The following is a 27,550-nucleotide window of genomic DNA, read 5'->3' on the forward strand; positions in this document are numbered from 1 at the left end:
CCCGCCAATCCACATGATGGATGGAGTCTCACTGCAACAGATACACTACAAATAAACTCTTTCAATCTAAAAACCCTCTGCATGTGTTTTTCTTCAGAGTTTATCTTTTAACATTCATCGTAAACCGTCAACTTCAACTACAAGAGTCATCATGTTGCCTTAAAATTTACAATAAATCTTCAACTGTCAAGACAAAAGCAGCATTTAGAAGATTGTACATGAAATAATTCTATTAGAGAGTGACTAAAGTACAATGAGCTCACCCTGTAAATGTCATTCCCAGAGCAGTCGCTGTCTGTTTTGACGTAATTCAGTTATTGGCAGTGAGTAGGAGCGTGTGCTGTTTTGTTGTTGTTTGCGCCTTTTGGCTTTTATCAAGTGTTGCAGTGTGTTGTGGGTTCTGCAGTTCATGACCTCTCCCACTTCTGACTTCCTGTTTAACGTAATCAGGGTCGGCCCAGACCCTCCGAGAGCCGCCACAGCCAAATCATCAGGGTCGAGCCTCAGAACGCCGCAGCTTAGACGTGGTAGAAAAGACTATTTGAACCAGCAAGATAACAATGGATTCATTCCAATGAAAACTGGTTTTAATCCTATTTGTTTGATATTAAAGTCTTGGGATATTTTGAATTGCTTAAATTGCGTTTTTTAGACTCATTTGTCAGAAACAAAACTGTGACAAAGCCTTAGAGCGAATGGCAGACAGATAAAAAATGTTCATCTTTCAAATATCTAAGCTAACTAACATGTAAATACAAGTAAACCCCTTCTCTTGTGTTGCTCCTTGTAGTTTAGAATCTTGCTTCTCTTTTCATTTCTTTTCCCTGCATCCACAATTCAGTTTCCTGTCCACACTGTCAATAGAAAGATGTCAGACACCCCAACATGAAAAGCTTTCAAAAAAGCTCTTCCTCTGCAACCTATCTCCCAAAGCTGAAGTCATGGCTGTTCAAAGGAGGTCATTTAGGTCAACAAGCAGCCATAACAAGAAGTGACAGAGCATGTTAAAAACTAATAGACCCAGACGGTGCAGACGGACAAAAATTCACTGGCCCTTCTTCTTCCGAGAGAGAGATTGGTCAGGACATATTAGCTTGGAGACAGTAAGTCCTCTGCCTTATCAACTTTGCAGGAGTTTGTGTCCAGTCAATTTGAAATGGGGTGTGAAAGTGACCTTCTTTTCTCAGTGAATACTGATTATTCACCAGAAACAAAACCATAAATTTAATAAAATAATACAACCAGAAAAGCATGCTGTTTGGCTGCAGTGAGATTAAACTCACAAGATAAATGACTTCTAAATGTTCAGCGAACTACTTTAATTTTTTTCCATTCTGCTGAAGCAGACCCTCCCCACACTTACACTTTTCTCAGTGCAAAGACGTATGTGGTAAATTAACTTTTCATCATCCTGTTCTGCATGCAAGAACTACATAATCATATTAGAACAAGTTTTTCTATCCCCTAAAAACAGAACTGCAGATAATAAATTCCCAGAATTAAGGCAAAACACAAATAATTTAGAAAGATTTGTTTATCCTAAGACAATTTTAGAAACCCAGGCAGCAGCATTGGTGTGAGCTGGAATAAGTTTCTGAAGGTATAAAAACACACAGTGAAATTAGATTGATTTAAGGATATTACTAATTATCCAACAGTTTCAAACAAACTGGCTGTATGGTGTTGCAGTTGGTAGTACTGGAACACCATGCAAGAAGGTCTTAGATTCAAATCCCAGCCTGGGGTCTTTCTGTCTGGAGTGTATCCATTTAAGCTCTGTGCATTACGATGTTTGAAAATTAACTCTGTAAGAGTAATTACTTCCATTTGTTTTCTTAGTTTCCACTGCAGAAATCCTCGCACGCTCCGCTTACAGATATGTGGAGTCAGAAACTGTCTTAAAATTCGACTGATTTATGCAGGCATCGGTACCACAGCTAATGGAAGCAAATTGTAAGGAGGATGTAAAAAAAACACACAATTAGATTAAATTACATCAATTTCAATTGGTGAACTTTTCTAATTCTGTCCAGAGCTAATAAAATGAAACATTCCCAACAACCAAGTGGTATTCGATAACTAAGGACACAAGAATTAAATTATACAATTTAAGAAGAAACACAAAGTCCATGCCTAAACAGAGAGGCAAAAGAAAGCAGAGAAAAAAAATAGAGAAGAAGAAGAGTAGTGCTAAAGATAGGACCACCCAGGCAAACAATCAGAAGTAACCACAACACTGTGTGCGCCTCCGTGTCCAGCTCAAGCATCTTCCTAAGTATTACCACCAGAACCTTTAATTCCCAACTGGTTCTGAACATGTTAGTTATTATTCCCCCACAATGGAGCTGTGTTTCCAAATCAGTGTCAACCTCTTAATTTCATCCCTTTCTGGGAGAAAACAAGAACAAATCTTTGTTAAACTGGAACATCACATGGTCCCTTTGTGTGTAAGCAACCTTTCTCCCACACAGGTCAGAAGCACAGCTATTGAAGAGCTCAAGCCTTAATTTTCTCAGCAATGAAAGCTTGACATGCAGAATTTCACCTAAAATGGGAATCAACCTTTGTTACGCCCCAATAAATTTGAATAAAAAGAAGCACCTTGCAGAGTCGAAAGATTTATGATGAGAAATTTTGCATTTAACTGTAATAAGAAGACAAACAAAAGAAAGAAAAAAAAAGACTGAGATAAGTTAGCTTGTCCTAGCATTGTGAAACCACAAATTTGGTGCATTGGGATGTTAATGCCAGACGTAGCCTGGACAACAGAGTTAAAATAGATACAAAATAAATAGCAACTGAGAGTTTAAATCTGGCCGTTTAAAAAGCTGATGGAGTAAAAAATGGATGTAAATTCCAGTTAAAAAAAGAAACAATATTAAACGAGTGTGTACTGGTAATTTTTAGCACTATAAAATCTCAGGGAGCATTGCAGTCTTGTTTTAGAACCGCATTACTCAAAGTGGCAGCATGTTGGAGTAGCTCCGTTATGCTATTTCTGATTTATTGTTTTTGTAGACTTTTGTTCTCATATTTGTTTGGACAATTTGCAAACATTGTAAAGATATTTGCATTCCAATTTAGAAGAGATTTTGGAATCTTTTCTAAATTTGAGATTTAGAGAGTTTTTAAAGAGGTGTGACAAAAGCAAAATGAGGTGGATTAGCAGAGCCTGCGGACAACTGATGGCTTCATCCAGGACATATTACTGTGAAATATAGTCTCCGCAGATTTGTTGGAAAGTATTCCAGTAGCAGTCAGTAGCAGTCAGTAGACTGCTACTGGAGATCCTTCCTCCCCACAGTGCCACCATTTTTTTAAATGTCTTTTAATTTACTTTTGGGATAAATACCACAGAACTGAATCAACTGAGTGAAAAAAAGAACAACAGAGGTTTAAATTATACCCAGAGTTTGATGGTGGTGACATCAACAAAGTAGCATTTACAGTTACACCTACAGGTGTGATCATAAGACCACCTATAGGACAGCTGTAAGACGGATGAGATCATGTTTAAATGCATCCATCATCAAGAGCAGTGCAGAATCTTCTAATGGATGTTGAGTGAAACCTTGAATTAATGGAGGGTTCTCATGTTGTGTCTCTGCTTACCCAGCAATAAACACTTGCCTTGACAAACTTTGTCTTGAATTTGCAGAAGTAGTTGGTAAATTAAAACAGAATTTCTTTAACAGATGACGATTTGTGATATAGTACATGGAATAAAAATTGCCACAGCTGAAATCTGCAGGCCAATCTTTAAAGAAAAACAGACATGAATATCAGCTGGTAGAAGTCAGATCAGTGCCAATGAGTGAAGTCAAATTTCTTTTTTTGAAACTACTAACCATGAATGACTATAAGTCAAAAGAAGTCAGTGTAGTATTTTCTGATGTGATCTTTCAAATTAAGATATAGGTGTTGTACAGTTTCATAATGAATAGGTTACAAAAAGCTTGCAGTAATCACCAGATTTTGGTTTCTTCATTCAAATGTAGCTCATTACTTGGCAACGTTGCGTTCGGATGCACAGAACAAACAGAACACTGCTGCGTGAAGAAACTGAGCCAGCATAAGCTAAAAGGGGCCAAGCAGGGCAGTTGTGTTGTGCAGCTGGGGCATGTAGTTTAAAGGTAACATTTGTGCATTCCTGTGTGGCCAGAAATAAACTGGTTAACCAACATCTGTTGTAGACACTGTAAAAAATATGCAAGCGTACGCCCACTCCTGTTAAGAGAGGTTATTAGAGGCTTTGAAGCTGCAGGGTTTCTGAAGACAAACTTTAAACAGATACACTCGCATAGAAAACACCTGATATAGTTAGAAATGTCACCGTTTACTAAGTTCATACTGTATCTGTTCATGACACACAGCCGATGTGCAGTGCTGTGTAAATGTATTCACCCCTTAGAGATTCCTTCTGCGTTTCACTTAAGTGTCTCAAATCAAACAAAGAGATTATTTCATTTATTAAGGAGGAAAAACTATCCAAACCTACATGACTGTAAAAAAACAAGTAATTTACCTTATGTCACCAGTGAACCCATCTCATGTTGCCAGACAGGTTCTATTCAACCTATTTCTTGATTTGAAAAGATTGGCAGTAATCAGGCCTAGTAAGAACAGGCTGGGTAGTTTCTCTTTTCTTTTGAAAATTGAACATTATGTATTCATTCAGGCTTAAGAGGTATTAAAATCTGTTTGATTTGAAAGACCAAACTGTGACAAAAACTGCAACACTGTAACACTAACTGACATGACACTTTGCACTAAAATTACATTGTTTGCAAAATCATGCAAGGTTGGGACTTTTAATGTGACTTTTAAAGCAACTTTGCATTAAATGTGTCATTATTTACTGACTGACACTTCATGACAACAGTCATAGACATTCATAAAGACTCCTTCATGTTTATGACAGGTGTTATGTCAGTCTTATGCACACCCCGTCAAATAAAGTATTACCAAAGTGCATGAACCCAAGCCAGTTTCTAGTCTTTTCCCTTTACAATCTTTTCTTCCGTTTCTCTGTTTACATCTCACAGTTACTCAGCTTTCATGTGCAGCTGTAAAATTCTCACCAGCCTAAGTTTACTCTGAAGCCCGGTCCTACAAAAATACAACCTCCATGAGTCATGCAGCCATCTTTCTTCTGCTCATTATGTGAAGGATTAGCAGGTGATAAACTCTAGGCTTTCACAGGTGACCTATAATTAGACAGGTCTGATTATCCAAAGTATTTCCCATTAAGATCACAATGTAAATTCTAGACCAACTCACAAGGTGGCTAGGATCTGTCATAACACAAGCAAGCACAAACAATATTGCCGAAATTTTTTTTTAAATTAAATTAGCAAAAGTCAATAAATCAAATATTGCTGTTTACCAGAAACTTCTGTAGAAACCATCAGATTATTCAGATATTCCCTGCTGAGGTCCTGCGGTCTCTCTTTAGTCAGCAAAGCTCAAGACAACAGTGTTGTTGTGTGAAAGCTGTAGACATAAACGAGGCACCAACTCTTCCTTGTGGTGTGAGAACAGAAACCGTCATCATTCTGTATCGCTGATAAGCTTCAGACAGCCAGTCTGACGCAGAGATGGATATTAAGAGGAAATATGTGGGGAAGGAGTAACAGATGAGTGCACAAAGAAGAGACGAGCCAATCAGTAGCACCGCGGTGGGTTAAACCAGCCTCACTACACAGATTCCCGGTGAAGCATTAACTTCAATGGAGCAGGTTTAAATATTAACATCCCATCGTGTATGACTGAAGGAGCACAGAAGCACCTATAACATCTGAAACCGGACTGGTTCACCGCGTTCCTTTGCCTTTTAAACCGTAACCAAACCAACAATCCCTCAACCAGAGGTTTCAACCAACTTGGTGCTTAATTACAAACACACAAAAAAGAAGAGAAAAACACACGCAAAGCAAAATAACATCCCTGAGTGGAAGTTTCCACTTTGTTAGCGCTTTTTATCTTCCTGGTCATCTGTTCCCGACACGCATTCTGTGCAAAAAGGTTTCCTGTTTTGCCTCCTTTTGTCACCGTCGTCGTGTTGGGGGGGTTTGTCGGGTTCTAACTTTAGAAGCTCTGCTAACATTCAACAGTTACCTGGATCTGTCCTGGATCAGGACCGCTGACAGTACGCTGTGCAAAAAAGCGGGAATTGGGTTAAGATCTCGAATCAGACAACATAAAACTGTGCATGTGGTCAAAAACTTTAATCTGTTGGTTTGTTGTCGTTATGCTGCACAAGTCCAAACCCGTCATTTATACTAAAGGTAGCTGTCATATCTTGATCTTGGTAAACAAAACATGTATCAATTCTAAACTACAGTAACCAAATCTCTTGTAGAGCTTTTTCTACAAATGCAATGATCAAAGCGCCTTTTCTTGTCAAAACAGAGAGAAATAACATCACCATTCCGTAGTGGCATCCCAACAAAGCTGTTTGTAGAAAATTTAAAACTTATTTTTAAAATGCAATATCTCTCCTCGAAAGGAGCTGCTCCACTGACGATAGTCACAAAATTAGGTAAAAATCACAATTTAAAAAATAAACTAATAACCAGCTTATACATGATATTCTTTTACCTGATTCTGAAGAGTCCACGCGTAGCTCGGCTAAAAGCAGAGCAGAAAAACAAGCAAAGAAACCAAGTTGCTGACCAGTCACTGTTGTCCAGTTGCTCTGACCACTTTCCTGCCTACTCCACTGACTCTCTCCCTCCTCCTCCTGTTCTCCAAAGTCTGCAACACCCAGCTCCAATAACCCATGACCCACAGGAAGTAGACACAATGGACTGAAAATAACACATCACCTCCCCTGGCAACAAATGCCCACCACAGCCCCCTGAAGCACACGGCCCTCTGCAATACAGAACACCTTGGAGAGGCCGGCTTAAGATAGGTGAGAAGAACCAAAAATATCTCCCGCTGCTCAACAGGCGGATCCGCATGCCAAAGCGGGTTCTGTCCCACTGTCAGTTCACAGCTTGTTTCAGTGTTTCTGCAATTTTCAGGACAATTTTTAAAGACCATAAAATGCACATCTTAAAACTGACATTTTGTGTTAAATTTACATAATTTTGTAAGTTTAAGAGCTAGATAAATTTTTGGAAATTAGGTTAACTTAAAAACAATGTGTTTGACTTTACAGATGCGTTTCTTTTGACTAGAAGCATTGATAATGTTTTGGCGACTTCTGATAGAGAATTTGTGAAGGAAGCTAAAGATTAGGGTGATTGAAATGAGGCCTTTCAAAAACTGGAGCTCATCACCAAAGATCGATCATTAAACAGGCAAAAAGCTGATAAGCCAAATCTGCCAGCGGTATGACTTTATTCACTTTACTTAACAGCCTAAAATACTTCGCAATTAAAGTTAAACATAAGTGTCAATTTGTCTTGTTTTTTGAGGCAATTGCTTTTGTACTGTAGAGTGAACAAAACCTTGAAATTTGACCTTTTCACCTCCGACACTCTTCTTTCCTACAGAACCTAAAAGACCTGTTAGAAATCATTATTATACTGTCATTATCAATAGGAAAAATGAACAAGAAATTCTACAAATTACAGCACTTTTTTCTGACATTGCAACCTGTTGCATTATTTTCTTTATACAACTGCCTATTTTACTAGATGAGACACCAAATATACCTTAATATGCATTAATAGGTCTTGGCACTACTACATAAGTAAATATCTAGTATTGCTTATCTCCACAGTTGGGAGAACAACCAGTCAGCAACGAGGAAATTAATGGAGCTCCTCAATTGGCTCCTTTGCAAGCACCAGCCATTGGCATGTCAAACAGCACTGCTTCAAGGTATTTCAACTTCCCAAGCTGCATTTTCTTTCAGATACTTTAGATAACCTCTATGAAAGAAGTCTGCAAACAGGCAAATTTTCCACAAATATTTCTGAGTAATGTTCCTCAGAAGAAAAACATCTGCCAATATTGAACTGCAAATATAAAGAGGTTCATGCAACAAGAATGTTTTGATTTCTGTTGTCGAACCAAACTACAATCAGCCCGATTTAAAATCTGATTTCTGTAGTGAATGTGCAGGAAAACAAAATGTTACGCAAGAAATTATTTTAGAAGGGTCTGTTTACTGCCCTGCATCCTGAGCTTTACCACTTTGTTACGAGATGACACCTTAACCACCACGCAGAACAAATGAAGCACATTTTACAAAGCATCACATATTCTAGACTTCTAAATTTAATTTGCTAGAGCCTGCAGTGAAATGCACACGTTTAAATTAATCTAAAATAGTTCATAAATAATAATAAAAACAAATAGTACAAGCATTCAGTGATGAATGCATATGCTTTTGTTCCAGTTCACAAGCTGCAGATCCAAAGTGGTCCTCTCTGCTTTCTGCAGGCGTGGATCACTGCATAGTGAGAAGGATGACTCTACAGTCAGGCGTAAAAACCATCTGTGGGAGAGTGTGGGTGCATGTGTGTTAATGTGTGAATGCTTTGCTTACTTGTTACACAGTATGTTAATATTCTCTTCTCTCTGATCAACCCACAGAAAGAGTGTTTTTCTTGCAGCGTTGTGCCGTCCTGTGCTTTACTGTAGGTGCATCAAACCCCATCATTGTCCATGAAGTGAGCAACAGCAGTCTAATCCAATCACTCCAATGAAAATTATTCAAAATCACATTAAGTGGCCAGTGAGAGGTTGCTTTGGACATGATCCGATTAGCAGCTCTCTTGCAAGAGTCAGTCCATGAGGAAATGGCTTGAGATACTGAGCATATAATAAGGAAATGGACTCTGATAACATGTCTGTGCAGCAATAAAAAAGTGGTGCCTGGCTGCTCAGCAAAACATCAGCCTTCAGAAGCTTTCAGGTTCCTTGCAACAAGATGTGGATTGACAATATTCAAAAAGGAAGGCTGGAATTTTTCTGCATTCATTTAAATTATGAATATTTTGATGTGCTAAACATTTTCACTGACTTAGTCACTTTTTTGTTGTCCAATATGCAAAAGTCCCAACCCGGAACCTTTGTATTCACATGTTTCTGGTACCCCTGTAAATCTGATGCACAAACGACATCCACAAACAGTGAAGGACAACAAAGCTGCTGTCTTGGCCCACTGGGATTTAATCTTTGCACAGCTCCTCCTCAGAGATGTAGTTTCTGAGCTTCTGCCTCACCGAGCAACCCTCCCTAACTCAGCTCCTTCAGACTAGCCAGAAGCAATTAGCAAACATCTGGTGGAACTGCGCATCTGCTGAGCTCATTATACGAGCTACTTCTCAGTGAAATGCTGGTAAAAATATTTGATATACATAGCGTTTTTGTAACAAGTCTTGATTGTGATATCATACTATGTGCCTGTAAAATACATAATACTGCCTTTAGATATATTTGTTGTTGAGCTTGTATGTGTATGTATTCAAAAAAATGTCAACTCTAAAAACGTTTTGGAATCAAAAATGTAAATTTTATCAATATATGGTTTTCAGTTAAAATGCAGTTAGTTAATTAAGTCGATTAAAAATGTTAATAGAATGGCTTAAATCAAAGCATAATGTCTGAATGACCTAGTCAAAGTCCCGGCCTAAATCTGAATGAGAAGCAAACTGCTGTTCGTAGATGCTCGTCATCTAATCTGACTGAACTTAAGCTATAAGAAGTTTCAGTCTGTAAATGTGCAAAGCCAATGGGAGCATATTCCAGAATACCTGCAGAATTTTTCATTCTACTTTCAAAGTAATGCTAAGTTGTTATGTCATTTCAAATTTCTATTAAAAAAAACTTCTGGGGCTTTAAAATCAGAGATTCCAGAAGTGTGATTACTTTTGCAGAGCCCTGCAGTTGTTCTCCTCTGTAAATGATTCTTCAACAAAGCTGCTGCATGTCCCATGCTAGGTGTTGTGTCTTAAGAGCAGAGCTGCCAGCATGCCTGGGCTTGTCTCCCGGCCAAATTAAACGGCACACCTCCATTTAAAACCATCCCATGAAACTGGCGCACACCTCCACTCTCTGGTGTCGCATTCAGATGATACTGCTTTACTTTCAGCTGAGAGTGAGTGTGTGTAGCATCAACACATACCTTGGAAGTCATGCCCTGCATATGCGCTCCTGTGTTTGACCGTATGCTGATTCACAGCCACTGAGGAACTTGAGGAATTTCTCAAACACATCACAAGCAGAAAGGAATGCTGAATTGTTTCTGCAGCTAAACTATTACTTCACATTGTCCCTACAGCGTCACGTCCTTACTTCTCAACTGGCTTCTGTGGGTGTGTGCCTCCACACCTGTGGATTCTGATGGACCCATGTCTTAAAATAAATATTAATTTACTCCCGTTTAAGCCTACATATAAACATTCAAAACAATAAAATGTGATTTTTCTTTCCCAGTTCTACTCAATCTTTTTATAGGTCTATTGCAGCAAGGTCCATTACACCTTGCTACAAGATTTAAAGATTTTTGAGAAAATCAAGAGACTTTAATTTAATTACACGTGTTTAGTTTGGAATATTCAACGTCTGGCTTCATTAATAAATCCAGCAGCTTTGATCATTTTATCAAAACATGGTGCTCCTTACGCCAAATAAAAGAACTGAAAATGGATATTTTTGCATTTCCACAACCAGAACCAAAATCTCTAAACCATAAGCTGCATCTTAAAGAGAACATATTCATGCCATGTAAAAACATTTTAAATCATAAAATATAATACAACCATATAGAGCCTGAACACACTGCATTTATAAGACTAACGAGGTGACATTTGTTGCTCCATCTTATGATCTCTTTTTTAAAACTATATAGAAAAGAAAATGTATTTATTGGTAGATGAAGACAGTTTCCTCTCAGGTGTTTTGGTAAACTTAAACATGCAGAATAAATCTTTCATGCATTGTTTTCATATTTTCTGTCTTTCATCTTGATTTTACTGAAAATCTAATCAAATACAAACTATTAATCAGGATATCTTCTGGTTTGATTGTTTCTTTGACAAAAGATGAAAACGGAGCGTCTCTCTGGCTAATGCGTTAGAAAAACATTATGATTCCTCCCTGACTATAACCGAGGGGAACTGATGCTGAAAATCATTCCCAGACTAAATGTTCTCAATTAGGCTTTTTCATAAAGTGCTCTATTCAATCAGCACACTCTGAGGACGGTTTGCATGTACAGATGGCAGCCTACACAGAGCCATGGGAACTAAAGCTGTGCTACAGATAAAAGAAGCTCAGCTGACTTCAAGACATGATCCTCCCTGAAACAAAGTTTATTACATTCCCACAGTTTCTCCTATTGCATTTCCATCTATGTATCCAGCAGGTCATGCTTTGCTCCTCCACAACCTTGACATTTTCGTACAGAACCTTTTTTCTTTCCCTTTTGTCACATGCACTTGCCAAAGCTGCATCCTTAAAATGCAACACATTCCTCTGGCATGGCAGACTAGGTTCACATGATCACAAGGCTCCTTCACTGCTGACAAGACGAACTCGCACAATCTTCCTTCAAGTCATTTACACTGAAGGCAAAGTTTACATAAGAGGCAATAAAAAAAGGAGCTATGCATAACCTGAAGCATAAAGGACAAAGAAGTTAAATAATTTTCCTTTACTATGAGGAAATAAATTAAAATCACCAGTCATACTGGCAGACTAGGGAACAAAAACCCATGCACAGTAATGGTCTGAACTCCAAACACTTCCAAAATCCCGTCATAATCTACTTATAGCAGTCAGTTATTAAAATTATGACATATTCAATTGGGCTTAATTTTCATCCAGTTTAATTAGTATTCAACAAGCTGCACAGAGGCCACATTAAGCCGTAACACATCAAGCAGATGAATACAAGTAACTTTTTCCCCACAGTGACAAAAACAAAACGCTATGGCCCCAGTAATTACATACAGCAATAAAATTAAACACTTGCACTTGAATTATGAACAACTCACCTGCTGTGGCCTGAACGCACAAACTCACAACTGTCTCCTGGTCTGCATGGACCTCAATTGAGCACCTGCTTGTGTGTAATCAAATATCTCAGGGTTTTGATGTTGATCTAGAGAACAAATCTGTGCTTTGCTTTCATACTGGACACTGGAATTACAAGCAATTCATCAGGCAAAGTTTTTTAATCAGGGAATATTTTTGCAATTGAAAAGAGAGGTCAGCAAGACTTTCTGAACGAGGGCGTCTCCTGATACTATAAGCACTTCAGAGGTTCAGAAGGAGGAAATCCCATAGCATGCTCCTTCTGCACCATATATACTTCAAGGGATACATTCTAATTATGTTTCCCACTAACATAAATACGTTAGTGGGAAACATCTTGGCACTACCGCAGAAGGTAACATCCCAAGTCTTTCTTATCTCCGCACTTGGAGGGACAGCCAATCAGTGCCAAGGAAAATTAATGTTGCTCCTGGATTGGCTGCTTTGCAAACCTCAACCAACAGACAATCAAAAAGGTTTGCATCAAGGTACTTTAGCTTCCCAGGCTGCATATCAATATGTTATACAGAGAAACCTGTGGATAGGGGAATTTTCTGCAAATATTAGAGTTATATTCCACAAAGAAATCTGTAAATATGCCATCATGGATTGGTTGTAAATATTATGACGATGTCAATTGCACAGTATGGCTATTTTTTCTTTCCCCTTTTTCATTCTGGTTCCATCACTCTGTGACCTTTAGCATTTTGGATGATGCAACTTGTGTTCCCTGGGAGCATCTGGTCCAAAAGGATAAATATATATTGGAATATAGTAGCCGACAATTATTGCACTCCAGTGTTTTACGATATGAATAGTGATCACACTGATATTGCAATATATGCGATATTTTGTGAACCCTTATTTAAAGATACAACTAAAACCATCACAAGAAATCCCCAGTTACTCCATCAGTCGTCTTTACTGTCTGACAACCTACAAACCACTTGTACTCCAAAATATACTGAGAACAGAGAAGTTTGTTCTCTCTCCAAGAGCTGCTACAACATGAACAGGGCATTTCAGACTTCAAGAATTCAACTTCCTTGGTAGTCCTCAGGTTTTTCACACTGCAGACACATCCTTCCCATTTCTCAGACAAAAACACTGAATATACCTCAAGAACAAGCTATAAGAAGAGAACAAATGTTTTTCTGTTCTTTTGGGTTATTTATTGGCCTTTAGTTTAGTGTGGAAAAGGTCAAAGTTGAATATGAGACAAGTTGGTCAAATTAGTTTCAGCATCGACATGATGGAGTTACATTTATGCTTGTTCAGTTTTAGGACATTTTACTACGGGGTTAACCTTTGTGCTTAGGAACAATCTGTTACCAAGTTAGAAAAATAAAATATAATAATACAATCATTCATCAGCTTTCAGTTATGTTGACAGAAAAAAGGAAGAGGATGTCTTAGTTTAGGATGTCTAATAGTTTCAAAAAACTCCCAGCTGTCAAGCTGACTGATCGTTTTAGCAAAATAAAACCAAAATAAATAATATCACAACCTTGACCTCTGCTAAAAAATTAATGTGATAGTTTGTACGTTTTTATCCAGCCAGTGTGTTTGCAGAGTTTTAATAATAAAGAATACAATCTTTCAAAATTGCCTGTTATCTTCTTGCTTCACTTGCCACCTGTAACCTAATCCACTCATTAAAATGCCTCATAACTCCCTTTAATACTTCAAACATATGAAACACAACACAGTATAGGAACCCCATTTTGCTATAAACTTTCACCTGTTTAATTAAGTTCAGTCCTTTGAGATCAAAAGAAGAAAAAAAATAGAGAGAAAGAGCGGTGTTTCATAAATTTACCAAACAGCGTTTCAATGTCAAGTAAAGAAATCTAACCCACCTTTGAGTTTTACCACAAGTGGCTCCTCAAAGTCCCATTTGTTGAATGTTATGGAAAAATTAAGGAAGGTATTCAAGTTTTCCAGGACATGTCAAGAAAAAGAGCAAAACACAGGAAGAGGCGGACATGTGAAAGTTCCTTGGAATGCCGGCAAAAAGAAAGAGAGAGAGAGGTCCTCACAGCTTCCAGTCAGTCCCCAAAATGATTCGTCTCAGAGAGCAGGGGTCTCTGCTGCATCTCTTTGCTTTTCTCAGTGTGTGTGTGCGTGTTTGTCTGTACATGTCCTCTGGCTGATGGCCAGGACAAAGATATCTCACTGAGCCATAGTAGCTCTAATGCAATAAGGGACTGTGGCCAAAACATGACCAGAACCTCTTCTCTTTATCAGCCTGTTTCTTTCATCTTTATATTGGACCTTTCAAAACAAAAAGACTTAAAAAACAAAAGGAGAAACAAATGGCTGTTAGACGGGAATGAATCTCATTTGACCGAAAGACTGTCTGCGTCACGATTACTTGGGAAATAACACAAGATGGTAACAATATTTCACAGCTAGTCGCAATATAGACACCCCCGAAACCCCCGGCCAGGTTGGGATAAACATGGACATGTACTGACGCTCAGAGCAGAGCAGGTGAAGGGGGGCAAAAAGTACCATGACAGCAGTGGGCTATATTAAGGGGCTGTGGGCATAGCAGCTAGGGTCAGATCACATAGTACTACATGACAAGAATGCCTGCTGTGTGTGTGTGTGTGTGTGTGTGTGTGTTTAAAATGAGAGGTGACGTGTTAAATGTGGATCAAGGTACCTCGCAAAAAATTTAATATCATGAAAAAGTTAAATGTTTTTCATCACTCATTTCAGAAAGTGAAACTCAATTTGTTACACATAGTAAAAGGCAATATGGACTTACCATATTTTGTGGGCTATTGTGATAAAAGTAACAATAAAAATTGCTTCTTTTTTTTAAAGGTGTTGTTGGCTCTTTTGGCCTTTATCTGAAAGTAGCTTGACAGGAAAGAGGGTTATGAGAGAGGGGGAAGACATGCAGCAAATGTCACCAGGCTGGGAATCAAACCTGCGACCACCGGCATGAGGACTAAGGCCTCAATATGTGGGTTGTGCTTTGCCCCTGCGCCACCACAGCACCCAAAATTGCTTCTTTTTTAAGTAACTGTATGGTTACTGTATGGCATTTATAGCCCCATAAACACAAATACATTCCCATTTGTAATAGTGTGATTTATATCACTAAGCTGCAGACTGTAACGAAATTAAACCATATCTTCAATTTTATTGATATTTATTGATCCTCTTGTTGAACACTGGAGAAAATAGTGAAATTGACAATCCTGACAAGTTTTGGGGGATTTTAAAAATTAATTGGAATTTATCATGACAAGGATAAATCAAATTCTTATAAGAAATTTAGCACAATAAATGATACAATAATGAATGTACACCCTTTGTACAATGTACAGCCTTTTTTTCTTGTCATTTTGAATATTAGACTTACAGATAATAGGAACCTAAAGTTCTGTCCGTCGCATATTTCTATGTTCAACGGCAGCCTATTGCAACTAATTGGTGATTTTCCCAATTAGTTGCCAACTGCAATATTTACAGCAGAAATATTTCTTTTTTTATTAATTGTTACCAAAAAAATAACATATTAAGGACTCATTAAAAACCATGAGGAAACACCATGATAACGCGAAGTTGTACTTTTTAATCCAATAGGAATCTCATTTCAGTCCATGCTGAAATATATCTCGAGATAATCTAATTATGTAGCTTTGTTTTTGTTACACTTGAAATAATTCTATAATATTTCTATTTTTAAACAACTTGAGTTTAAAAATCAAAAACCGTGGATTCTGGATTCTGGACTGGATTTAACCGCCGTCTCTGTGTTCAGAGCTCAGACAGAGCTGTTGGGAAGTAAAAAGATTTTCAGTCTGGAAGAACTGGTCCACCCTCTCACCTCCCATACGTCTTTGCTGAAACTCCTGAATGACCACAAACAAGCTCTTCTGCCTGAGAGGAATGAGGAGAAAGCCTTCAGTAAAACGTTACATAGGTGAGACATTCAAGGAGCAAGCAGCTCTTCCGTGAGTCAGTTATAACTGACACTTTTTTTGTTTCCCGCTTGTAAAATGACTTCAGGTAAAATAGCTTGGATGCCTACAAGAAAAGGCTTAAAATAACCCACTTACATTGCATAATGAGAATTAAATTACCTGGTGGAGCAGGTGATCATTGCAAAAACTAAATCTTGAGACCATTTTCAAGTACAATAATGGTACTAGCATGAAGTATGCCCTTCCAGAGAGCAATAAACTTATTTAACACTGGAACTGGAAGGCATTTTAAATATAGAAAATAAACAAAACAACCGAAAAAAATAAATAAAATAGACACAGAAGTCTCTGTAAATAAAACTGCCCTTCAAAAAAATGCTAACTGAGACCACTGCACCACACTGAAGACTTTTTGTTATCAAGTCTTTGGTAGAATCATATTAGATAAACAATCACACAAGTGAAAATTATCTAGCATGTTTTATTTGATCATGTGATAAAATGATTTATTGCTTATTGTGACAGGCTTGACCTTAGTACACTCGAAATAGGACAAAACTAATTTACAAGTAACTTTTTGTCAATAATTCTTTAAAATATAAAAAGTACTATAGTTCCACTGGCAGATTATTTCACCTACAAGATTTTTTTCATGCTACAGGTGAAAAAAATCAGCTAGTGGAACTAGTACTTTTTATAGATATTCAAAAGTAACAAAAGTATATCTGTCTGAAAACTTACTTGTATGTTAGTGTTGTCTTTTTTCAAGTGTATTAAGATATTAGAGCTAGGAACTAGTTCTAGTTCCTAGTTCTAAAATCTAGGAAGATTTTAGTTGGTAAGATTTTATGTTTTTGCACTGATGGAGGTAAACATAAAAAAAAATGTATTCTGCAAAACCCCTACAGTGAACAGAAGACCATAAAGGCAGAACTAATATAAGTGAAGGGACCCCTCCTCTTTCTCTCTCCCTCTCTTCACTCGCCATCTGGTAGCCATCAGCGGCTCACACAGGAAGGGGCGGCCATGCCTTTCTGGGGCGCCAGGGAGCGGCTCCTCTTCCCTCTTGGTGTTAAAAGAATCAACAATTGCCAGAGGATTGCAATGCGGAGCAGCACAGGGCAGGGCAGTGAAGTCCGGCCCATCGCAGCCTAAACTAAAACAGTCGGCGGCGGCGGCAATGAGGGACCAGGCACTCACAACCCTGCAGCCCAGCAAAGAGCAGCACAGAGCAGCCTCACATTCCTGCCGCCTCAGCCTGCCAAGAAGCACTGGGAAGGGAGAGAACAGAGAGCTGTTCTCTGCCGGCCGCCTCATGGTGCTGCACTGAGAAGCACTCATCTCTTTTGTCCACATTGCTTTTTGTTTGCACCTTCTTTAGTTATTAATTGCAGACCTGGCAGAGTCATCAGTTATTCCCATGCAATTATTTAGTATTAATCTGAACTCTGCACGAATCAGTTAAAAGAATGTTATTACAGATCTGACAAGTGATTATTTTGCATTTCTGAAATAACATGGATGCCAATCTGATGGCAAGTCTTGCAGCGCGGTTAGTGCCCACCATCTTTGGCCATCTGTGTTCTCATACTGGACCTGTTAAGTCCTCACCAAACTACAACTACACTCTGGAAATAGAAAGCACTCTTATGACACACACTATTTTTACTTCTTGTGTCATTAGTCGACAAGCTGGAACATGAAATAAGCTGAACCCTGCATGAAACCTTTGATCACATTAGTTCACAGTATGAGAGAATAATCCAGAGCAGTGAAACAGGAAAAAAAAAGCCTGACTGTTGCAGAACAGTTCTGAGTTTCTGCTTTTAATTATACCTGCACTTCAAACTGTTCAACTTGGCAAAGTACCAAATACCGGTGGAGAGAGGAATTATTTTAGATGGTAACTCATTTCTAATAAAAGAGAAGGCTAAAGTCAGCTAGCCAAACATCCAGATGCAAAGGAACGCTGCAGCGGCAGCACTGTACACCACTTTGTGGATTTGGCACACAGGACTGTAAACAGCTGCACCAGGAAGCAGAGTCAACTGTTCACAAACATCCCAAAGTTAGCCTTTACCTTCCAGTTCACTACAACGTCACTGGTCCACTAAGCAAACAAATTCCAACACAAGAAGCCCACAATACCCTGATTATAAGAGAAATTGAGAATACATAAATCTAAAACTTGAGTTTAATGAGCGAATCTAACTTGGCTGCTTGATTTTTTTTACATATAAAATAATCAGACCCTGAAACTTCAGGTTCAAAATGTAAAATGTCTAAATTGAGCTTCCAAATAGATTAGCTGTAAACAAATATATTAGAATAAATGATTTAAGTCATGGTTATTCAAAGTCCTCAGAAAGTTGGAGAGATGATGAGAAAAAAAATGTGAAAAGAAAAAAAAATTTAATCATGAATTTTTGATTGGAACGTTATAAAAATTTATTTATTTAGTTATTTATTGTAAAATATAAGTTAAACGGACCGTATTATGGATTTTCCAGGCATATAGTGGCATTTTATAGCACAATCAAGTAACTATGTAACATTAAGTTGTTTTAAAATTGCTATATATAGCAAATATGACTAATTTAGAAATTGGGCCTCCGTTTCTTTAAAAACATCTGCTCTTTCTGAAACTCTGTCTTTAGGACGTGACCACATTGCACCTCTATTAACCCTGTAACAATGTCTTTACCACCTTTTCACTGAGAAATTGTTCATATAATGAGCTCAGCAATTCCACTTAGGTGTTTGCTAATTGCTGCTGGCTAGTCTGAAGGAGCTGAGAGGGAAGTCGCATGGGAGGGATGCACATATGGAAAAGTTTTGACGGGAAAAAGACCGAATCGATTGTGTGCTCTGCCACAATAAATCCTAAGAACTGATGACCAACTGAAATTAGAAGGGATGAGGCAACATTTACACTAAACAAATGTAATAATTATGCAATAGTCAATAAAAGAGGGGAAAAATTCTAAAAGTTAATGTTTCTTTACTTATTTTGTTTCAATAATGAATCATGCTGTGTGGATGCTTTTTTTTCAGCAGAAACTTTGAAATTAGTCAAAGTTGATGGTAAGATTGAGTTAAATACAGGATAATCCTGGAAGCCAACCTGCTGGAGGCTTTAAACTGGGGTGGAGGTTCACCTTCCAACAGGACAACAATCCTAAACATACAGCCACATTATCTGTGTAAAAATCCAAGGAGTGTCATTTGTAAACGTGTTCCATGCAATCTGGGTGGGCTTGGGCTTTTTGGTAATTCAGTGTGCAGATGAGCTCACCTGGTGGAGATTTAGCACAAAAGACCTGCAGCTCTAACTGCAGTGAATGGTTGTTTTAAAAAAGTATTGAGTCAGAGAGGCTCTGCTTCTTCAAACAATCTCTCTCTGACCAATTTTCTAACCAAAAAGGCTAAACAGATTTAAAGAGGAGCGGCAAAAGCAAATGAGGTGGATTAGCAGTGCTCGCCAACAACTGATGGAATATTGTCTCGGTTGCCTGGAAATTGAGCTGTTAACATGACATAACCATCAGATGGTCAGATAGCAACAATCTTCAGTCAGAGGCTTTTTTTGATTCATTGCAAAACTGACTATTACTTGAGATTCTTAGATGATACGAGCTACTTAAATAACATTTACTTTCTTTTTGGGATAAATATTGAACTGAATTTATGTGGATTTGTAGGAGTATCTAAGTAGAGGCATCTGAATATAGTGGTAAGCCACATTTTTCTGATTTGTTCTTTTCTTCATGATTATCCATAACTTTGTGTTTCTCAAAAATGCAACAAAGTTTGTGGCTAATGCAAAGGGTGTAAATACTTTTGGAAGAGTATAGCTGTGCATACAAAATCAAATGCAACTTACTATTAGATGAACATAAACAGTTTTATTTAATTTCACAAAGCAAAAGTGCACAAACGTCTTGCAACGCAATTTTAGAAACAGATCCTTGCGAGTTGATTTTTAGAAAATTTAAGCTGTGATTAGCGAACCACTGATGTGATTACATGCAACTCTCGTCTTGCAAAATATAAGCAAACATGGGTGTTATTATTCATCCATGTTTCGCCGCATGGCAACAAAAGACTGCTGTGACACCCTTCTATGTGCTACCGCTTTTCCTGAGGGCTTTCTCAAATTGAGTGTTTTGTTTTCACGGGTTTGTTTGTCTTTGTGAGGCAATGACATGATTTCTGGCTTACTCCACTATAAATATCCAAACAAGAATGCAGACGCGCCACAAACATGTTCACTTTTGTCCTGTTTTGAAACAAAGAGCACCTCAGGACAGAGAAAGCTTTGAAATTAAGGAAAACACATATTTTACTAATGCAGCTTTCAGAAAATTTTGTATTATTTTTAAAATTTCTTGTAAAAAAAAAAAAGAACAAGTGTACAACCTCACCTTCACATTTTCACCTTTGAACTGGTGTGCATACCAGTGTGGCTGCTGTGAAACTGATCCACACACACAGGTGTAGCACAGTAACAATAGTCTGTTGTCAGGGATAAAAGTGGACGGGGGAAACAGCAGAACTAATATCAATTTTTAATGGTCATTTGTTTGTAATGGATATTAAATTATTAATGACATGTGCAATCCATTTTCAAGCTGTGGCAGATCACAGCAGCAATTTGAAAACAGAGTGCTGCCCACAATCCCGAGGACACTGTGCAATAATATTACCTCGTTAGCCTAAGAGGCTAATGCCGCACAAGTACCCCTCTGTTACAATCCGTCCGGGTTGCTTGTTTGTTTGTCTCTTGAAGCACGCGGGGTGCAGGGTGGTGGCGGCGGTGGAGGGGGGGTTCAACAGAAACCGTTTGTTCTCTGTTCCACTTGCTAAGCAGATTTAATGAATCCTCTACTTAATCGAAGAGCTCGGCCTTTGTTTCGCTTTGGCCGTGCCGTCACATTTGTTGGGTACAGGTTTCTCTGGCCAATTGTCGGAAAACGGACGCCGTTTCATCCGGGGTGTAGCATGCGCTGTAAATTTGCTTTCGCCCTGCCGAGAGGCCTCATGGAGTTTGGTCCCTTGTCTCCGTTTTACTGCCATCTGAGGAGGACCTCCGGGGTTCAATATTTTCCTTCATCCGCTCGACCCCGAAGCCTCGCTTTCTCCCATTGAGGCCCTTTTAAGGGAGACAGAAACTCCACAACAAAGCCTGAACATGCTTCCAGTGGGGAAACATCAGGGAAATACAGAAGTTACACTGACTGAGTCAAGTTAGAAAGGAATTATTGAGAACATTTATGTTTTCCCTGCAATATTTATAAGCAATAAAAGGGGCAAAGTATGACAAACATAACCTTAGAGTGCGACAGTAAGCATGGGCCGGCATTAAGTTCTCACTGAGATAGGGGTCTGCAACTTGTTGCTCTTTGGACTTTCCACAATAACTCTCAGTAATTTAACTTTAACAAACTGAGTTTTTACTTATTATTATTTGAGAATAATTGCTTATAAACCTCCACAACTAAATGACACAAAAGATTTTTTGTTAGAACCATTTCTTCCATTTCTGTTATTACGTAGAAACTTTTTACATCATTATTTTATTTATTATCCATTTTACATCATTATCTATCTTTTAGTGAAAGTTTCTTCTTTCTTTTAAAAATAATACATTTCCTCTTATAAATATGTTTTGAAAATTATTAGTTACATAGTCATAAGGTAACATTTGCAGCCAAAGATGAGTTTTATTTAGCTGGACTAAGAGCAAAAATGGCCTTTTGGGTTGCTAAGGTCACATATATTACTATATTATCATATCATAAAGCAACAATTGTTCTTATTTTGAAGAATATTACACTTATTATAATGTAATTAAAAAAATACACATTTTTAATTAATGACTTTCAAACTAACATGTAGAATATTACACTGTATTACTGCCTTTTCCAACAGGCAGGTTTGTGTTTTTATGAAAATGATACAAATGTTTAGCAACCATCTTTCAGCCAGCTGTCTACCACTGTGCAGCAACAGGTTGGGGAGGGACTGGAAATTCTAGGCATTCCAGAAATGCATCTTACATCAAAAGGACTTTAAACCATAGGGGGAAAGGTATGCAGCTATATTTTTGTGATTTTGAAAGTGTAAATGTTTAAAATGTAAGTAATCCAGCACTGCTCACTGAACTGTGTCTGTGTGAGAGTGTGTACTTTTTCTGCAATTCAAAATTTGAATATTTTCCCAATCTGCCATTATTCTGGGGGGTGAAGAGCTGAAGAATCCTCACTATTGTGCTTTTATTTCCATCTAATTTCAGCTTCAGTCATTCCTCTTCCTCTGAAAGAGGAAGTTGAAAAGCTTTCACATTTACTTTTGTTTCAAGTAATCCCTCATCTCCAATTGGAAATAATTAAACTTAACTTATTAGTTTCTTGTAGATACCAGACCTTCCATCAATGTGCACAAAATATATTTGATCAAAGCAAAAATGACTTTACATGTCCTCAGGATGAGTACTGAAAATGCTGAGTTAGCGTCTTCTCTTTGAGTCACAAGGTTTCTTTGATAGCCTCAATAAAGATGAACTAAAAATGTTAGAAATAGCTTGTTTAGGGTTTCACAACAGAACATCTAAAAGAAACAAAATTAGATTTAATGGTGTGAAAATCGAAAAGAGGAAAAAGGAAAACCAGATAGAGAAGCCAGCTGCAACAAAATGGAAAAACCCAGGAGCATAAATAGTTGTGACAATCTGTGGCTGGGGAAAGACCAACATAGCGCAGCTTCATGACAGATTTGAAAAAAAAAACATAAATGATCAGTTTCATTCATCGATTCGGGTTTTTTCCACCTGATTAGTTCTCTATGGGATCTGTACAAAAACGTGCAATGAAACCACTTGCAATAAGTGGTTTCAATATCAGCAGCATATATCTGTCCAAAAACAAAAACTCTTGTTGCCATTCTTGTGGCAACTCTTCAAAATGTTCTCATACTAAATGGAAAATCTCACATGCTTCAAAATGTTCTCATACTTTCAGAAAACCTCACTTAACTGCATCACTGTTACCTTATCAGATGCACCTTTGGTGATCAGTTTAGAAAAATTTGCTGTAGAGATAAATTTGACGCGTCATCACTGAACAGGACGCCGCCGCGGTTTGTGTTGAGAAGCTCTGACTCATCACCGCAATGAAAAAGGATGCAGAGTTATCATAAAAATGTTCACAATTAGGTAATAAACGGGGGTTTGGACTTTCTTCCTCATCTAGTCAGCCTTCACTCAGCAGTGATTTAAAACCTCTTCTGCATGCACACACCCATTTGATTTCAGGAGCACAAAAAAATGAACAAAGCAAAGTCATGCTGTCCTCAATGCTTGGAGCTGTCAAAACATAGGAGGTACGTATGACAAAGGAGGATCGTGTAAATAGTTTTAACATAAAACTGTAGTTTTTCTTTAACAGCAGGTGGAAGTTAAAACATCAAATCTACCCCCAAAAAATAGAAATAAATCTGATCCATGCAGTCAAGAGCCTTATAAACACATATTTGACTAAAATAAATAGTTTAGTTCTAGAAATCCACACATTAGGGTTTTCCTGGCATGTTAAGGTCTGATCTGCTGATTCCATTTTTGAAGGATTAATGACATAAAAGAACAAAGATGGCTGCAGTTTCTTTGACAGAGATATTAGCCTTAAATCCCACATAAAGAAGTGACTACAAGATCACCAAGTGCAGAACATGCAGCTCAAAACAGACAACTCTACATTATCTCACTTTTATTAAACTAAAGAAAGTACAAAGTATCTGTTGGCTGATGTGTTAATAGGCCAGAAATTATCAGTGTTTATACATGTAATAGATAGATCTTTGTGTTATCTACTTGTAGATTGCCAATCAGAGATGATCAGTTGAAATCTGGCTGCAGTGCTGATTGATTGGTGCATCTCTAATTTCAATGTTCTTCACATTACCATTACAAATTTAAACAATCGTCCAAATATCTTTATTTTTGTTTACTTTATAAAGCTTTTGTCCACTTTTTTGGACCAAAGTCATGGCAGCTCAAAACTCCACACATTAGCTGAAGTTATGTTATTAAGAAATAACCCAATTCTAACATGATACAATAACCACATTTTAAAAATGTTTAAAACATCCAGTCATGATTGCTGATTTTACACCAAACAAAAGGGATGCATCAGCTGAGTTTTCATATAGAAACCAATGTGAGCAAAGAAGACTGCTATAATGGTGCCAAACCGTACCAGTGACTTTGTGTATCAAAAGAAAAAAGCAATCCCAACCAACATTGAAGCAGGTAAAAAGTACAACTTTCCTCCTTTGTTAAATCCTGAATTAGCTACAATTGTGCTTCTATACCCGAGACACAAACTGGTCTGACAAGAACATGAAAATCTCTCAAATGAGCTAAAAAGTCTTGAGATGAATCATTGTCCCGATCAAAAAACATTTCTATGAGTTTGTGACTCCAGCAAACTACAGAGAGAAACATAGCCAACTACAAAACAGAGAAAACATGTGAGAGCGGCGAACATTCCCAGAGTGGCCTGCCAACAAAATTTCTTTAAGAGAAAAACAAACACATCCAGGAGGTCACAAATAAACCCAGAACAACATCTAGTTCACTTGGCCCAAAGGTCACTATTCCTGACTCAATAAAACAACTGACGACCCAAAAGAAACAAAGGCAAATCTCACATTTCCAATAAAACGTCTTGATGGCTGAACCTCAACATTTCAATGAAAATATTCTGAGTTGGACTATTTGGAAGATGTGCACTGCATTACATCTGGGGTAAAACTAAGACAGGACTTCAGAAAAACTAATTTATTTGTTAATGACGCCAACATATTAAGCTAATGGAGTGGCTTGGTTAAAGTTGGTAAAGGTAAAGCTGATCTCAGACACTTAATGGCAGTTGTTGCCACAAACTGTCTGTAGATTTAAGGGGCAACTTCTTTTCTCTTTTTCTTATTTTACATAGGCTTGGAGTAAATTGTTTCAGCGTGACAAAAACTAAAACAGAATAAATCTGTAAGTAATATTTCAAGCCTTTGCTTATAATTTTAATGATTGAGCTTACATATAACTCCAAATTAAATGTCTCAAGTTTTGAAACTTACATGTGTACATTTTGTATGTTATGCAGATGCCATATTATGGCTACACAATCATGGGGAAGACTGCTGACTTGACAAATGTCCGTACGACAAGGAGGGGAAGTCACAGAATGTCAGCAAAAAAAAGCTGGTTTTTAACAAATTGCTTTATCCAAGCATATTTAAGGAAGATTAAGTGCAAGGAAAAACTGTGGTATGAAAGGTTGCACCAGAAACAGGAATAACTGCAGCCTTGAGAGGATTGTCAAGCAAAATTCAATCAACCTGAACTAAGGAGCAAAAGAAGTGGAGGATCTAAAAATCCTCTTTTTAGATTAAAATTAAGTTTGTATTTCATTTGGAAACAAAGGTCCCAGAGTTTCAAGAAAGAGTGGAGAGGGTCAGAATCCATGTTGCCTGGAGGTCACTATATCCAAACAATCAGGACTTCCATTAAATCTCAACAGAACCACAGGCTGATCCCCTCCTGTCACTCCGCCTTGATGCAGAAAGCAATGCAGAAGGGCCACAACCACAAGAGGAAATGAAATGAGGATACTTTTCAGAATTTCTGTTTTAAAAAGTCTTTTTTTATTTATCATATGTAAAATTAACACATAAGAAATAAAGGCTTTTAAGAAAAAAAGCTAACTATACAATGAGTTTCAATAACTGTAATAATAAGCAACCACAAACTAGGGGAGCACCGATTGCAGTTTTCCGGCTGATCACCAATCTTTAAAAAGCTTGACCTGCTTTGACTGACACATAACTTTTTTGCCTGAAAAACTGCTAAATATAGCAACAAAGTTTCTAAGTTGACAACAGTCTGTGTGTTTGTTAGTCAGCCCACATTCACAGCAAAGTAAAAGTTGATTTCTAGACCTTTGCAGATGAGATCTGTGGAAAAGTATCAGACGGTGGTTGATTTTCCTAAATCAAGGAAATCTAAGTTGATTTATCACTGCGACTTTACAAAACATATTCAACTTTTTCATCATAGTGCTTTTTTAAAAATATACCCAAATATGGAGACGAAAACTTGGAACCTCATCCAGCCTTTTTGCAATTCTGTTTTTCCATTTTTGCAATGGAATATTTTCCATTCTGAAAGAAATAATTATTGAATAATTTCTACATTTATGTGCAAGATTATGTAATCAAAGATATATTTATTTGCAGGTTTCTTATGCAGCTTTATCAGCTCTGACAATACTGTGTATTTCAAAATATTGCTGTTTCTCCACAGTTTCAATTCTTTGCAAACTCATGGATGTTGGGGATGGGAGGCAAACAGTTTACGCAAGAAAGAAGAAACAAAAGAAATTTTCAAAAAATCGAAATCAGGCTGTTGAATGTGCACAACATGAGGCCTGCAAACATGTCTGTCATTTCGCTCCATAGTCTCCAGAGAAAAGCAGGCGAGATGCGGTCCCACAGGTTGATTTATCGCAACGTCACAAGTAGGATATAAAGTGCACTTACGTAACGTCTCAACTTTTTTTCAGGAGGAGACTTTCGCAGCCAGCCTGAACACACCACCTCTCCCCCACTCATCTCTGCTCCCTGCGCGCCGGACTCCCAGCGGTCGGTGGCCGTTTGGCTTCGCCTGATCTGGGGAGTGTCTCCGTCCGCCTGGAGTAAACAGAAAAAAAGAAGAAACACAGTGCTGTGATTGAAACAGGAGAGGAAAAAAAGTTTAAAACGAAGCACTTTTCTTGTCTGTGGAAGCCACACAGACGCGGTCACTCCTTCTTTCCAAAAAGTCGACTCACCGACAGAGAGCAGGGTAGTTTCTCAGAAATGAACACAACAGATTCCCACTAGTTGTAGTCAAATCCACGCACTATTTCCCACGCTTGGAGCGGGCGCAGTCCTCCTCCGTGTCGCCTTTTAGACGAAGATAAACACTACCTCGCGTACTTTGAAACGCTAAAGCGACAAACAACAAGGAGTCTAGTGAAGTTTTTCTGTTTGTTTGTTTTCTTAAATATAACGTCCCATGCTAATTCCAGTCCAGAGTGGAGCGAGAAATCCCAGTTGGCGAGGTCGGCTGCAAACGTCCCACAGCGTACCGCTGCATAATGCTCGATTTAAAGCAACCTTTGGACGTAAACACAGCGATTACACCGAGCTTCTCTAGCAGTTTGCTCCCATGGTTCCTTAATTGTGATTGACAGTCCGGCTAAAGTGTGTCTTTTCCCTAAACTCAGTCTCCACTAGAACATGACTGTTAAGCAAGCTGACACTAAAGCAAGAGAGCCCGGACGTTTGAATGTCGGCTTTCAAAATAAAAGCACAGCGTCAAAGGGTTAGGTTAGCGAATATTTCCCCTTTGTCGAACAATGTTGGCTAATATGAATCATCTAAGCCGCAAGTAATACAACAAAAGAAAGAAACTATTCAATACATAAACAAAACTAAAATAATCGTAACAATAGTAATAAGTAGATATATTAAAATATATCTATATTTTATACGTTATATAAAACAGTATATATATA

At 37.9% G+C, this 27,550-nt stretch overlaps 1 protein-coding gene across 11 annotated transcripts in view; it reads right to left on the reverse strand.

Moving 5' to 3' along the window:
* gab1 (GRB2-associated binding protein 1) overlaps window positions 1–27,333 on the reverse strand; it is a 69,984-nt gene extending 42,651 nt beyond the window's left edge. For 2 of the 11 annotated variants that reach the window (XM_016676338.1, XM_016676335.1), the window contains exons 1-2: window positions 26,822–27,325; window positions 26,532–26,681 (exon numbers count right to left, since the gene is read on the reverse strand). In XM_016676338.1, coding sequence (XP_016531824.1) covers window positions 26,532–26,603 — 72 coding nt within the window. In that variant the 5' untranslated portion in view covers window positions 26,604–26,681; window positions 26,822–27,325. Of the gene's footprint in view, window positions 1–13,856; window positions 14,209–26,531; window positions 26,682–26,821 lie in introns of those variants that run through there. The other 9 variants (XM_007561976.2, XM_007561974.2, XM_016676337.1 and 6 more) reach the window with 8 other exon arrangements.
* Window positions 27,334–27,550: the final 217 nt, after the last annotated feature.

The sequence above is a fragment of the Poecilia formosa genome, unplaced genomic scaffold (assembly GCF_000485575.1).
Source record: "Poecilia formosa unplaced genomic scaffold, Poecilia_formosa-5.1.2 Scaffold132, whole genome shotgun sequence".
Lineage (NCBI taxonomy): Eukaryota > Metazoa > Chordata > Actinopteri > Cyprinodontiformes > Poeciliidae > Poecilia > Poecilia formosa.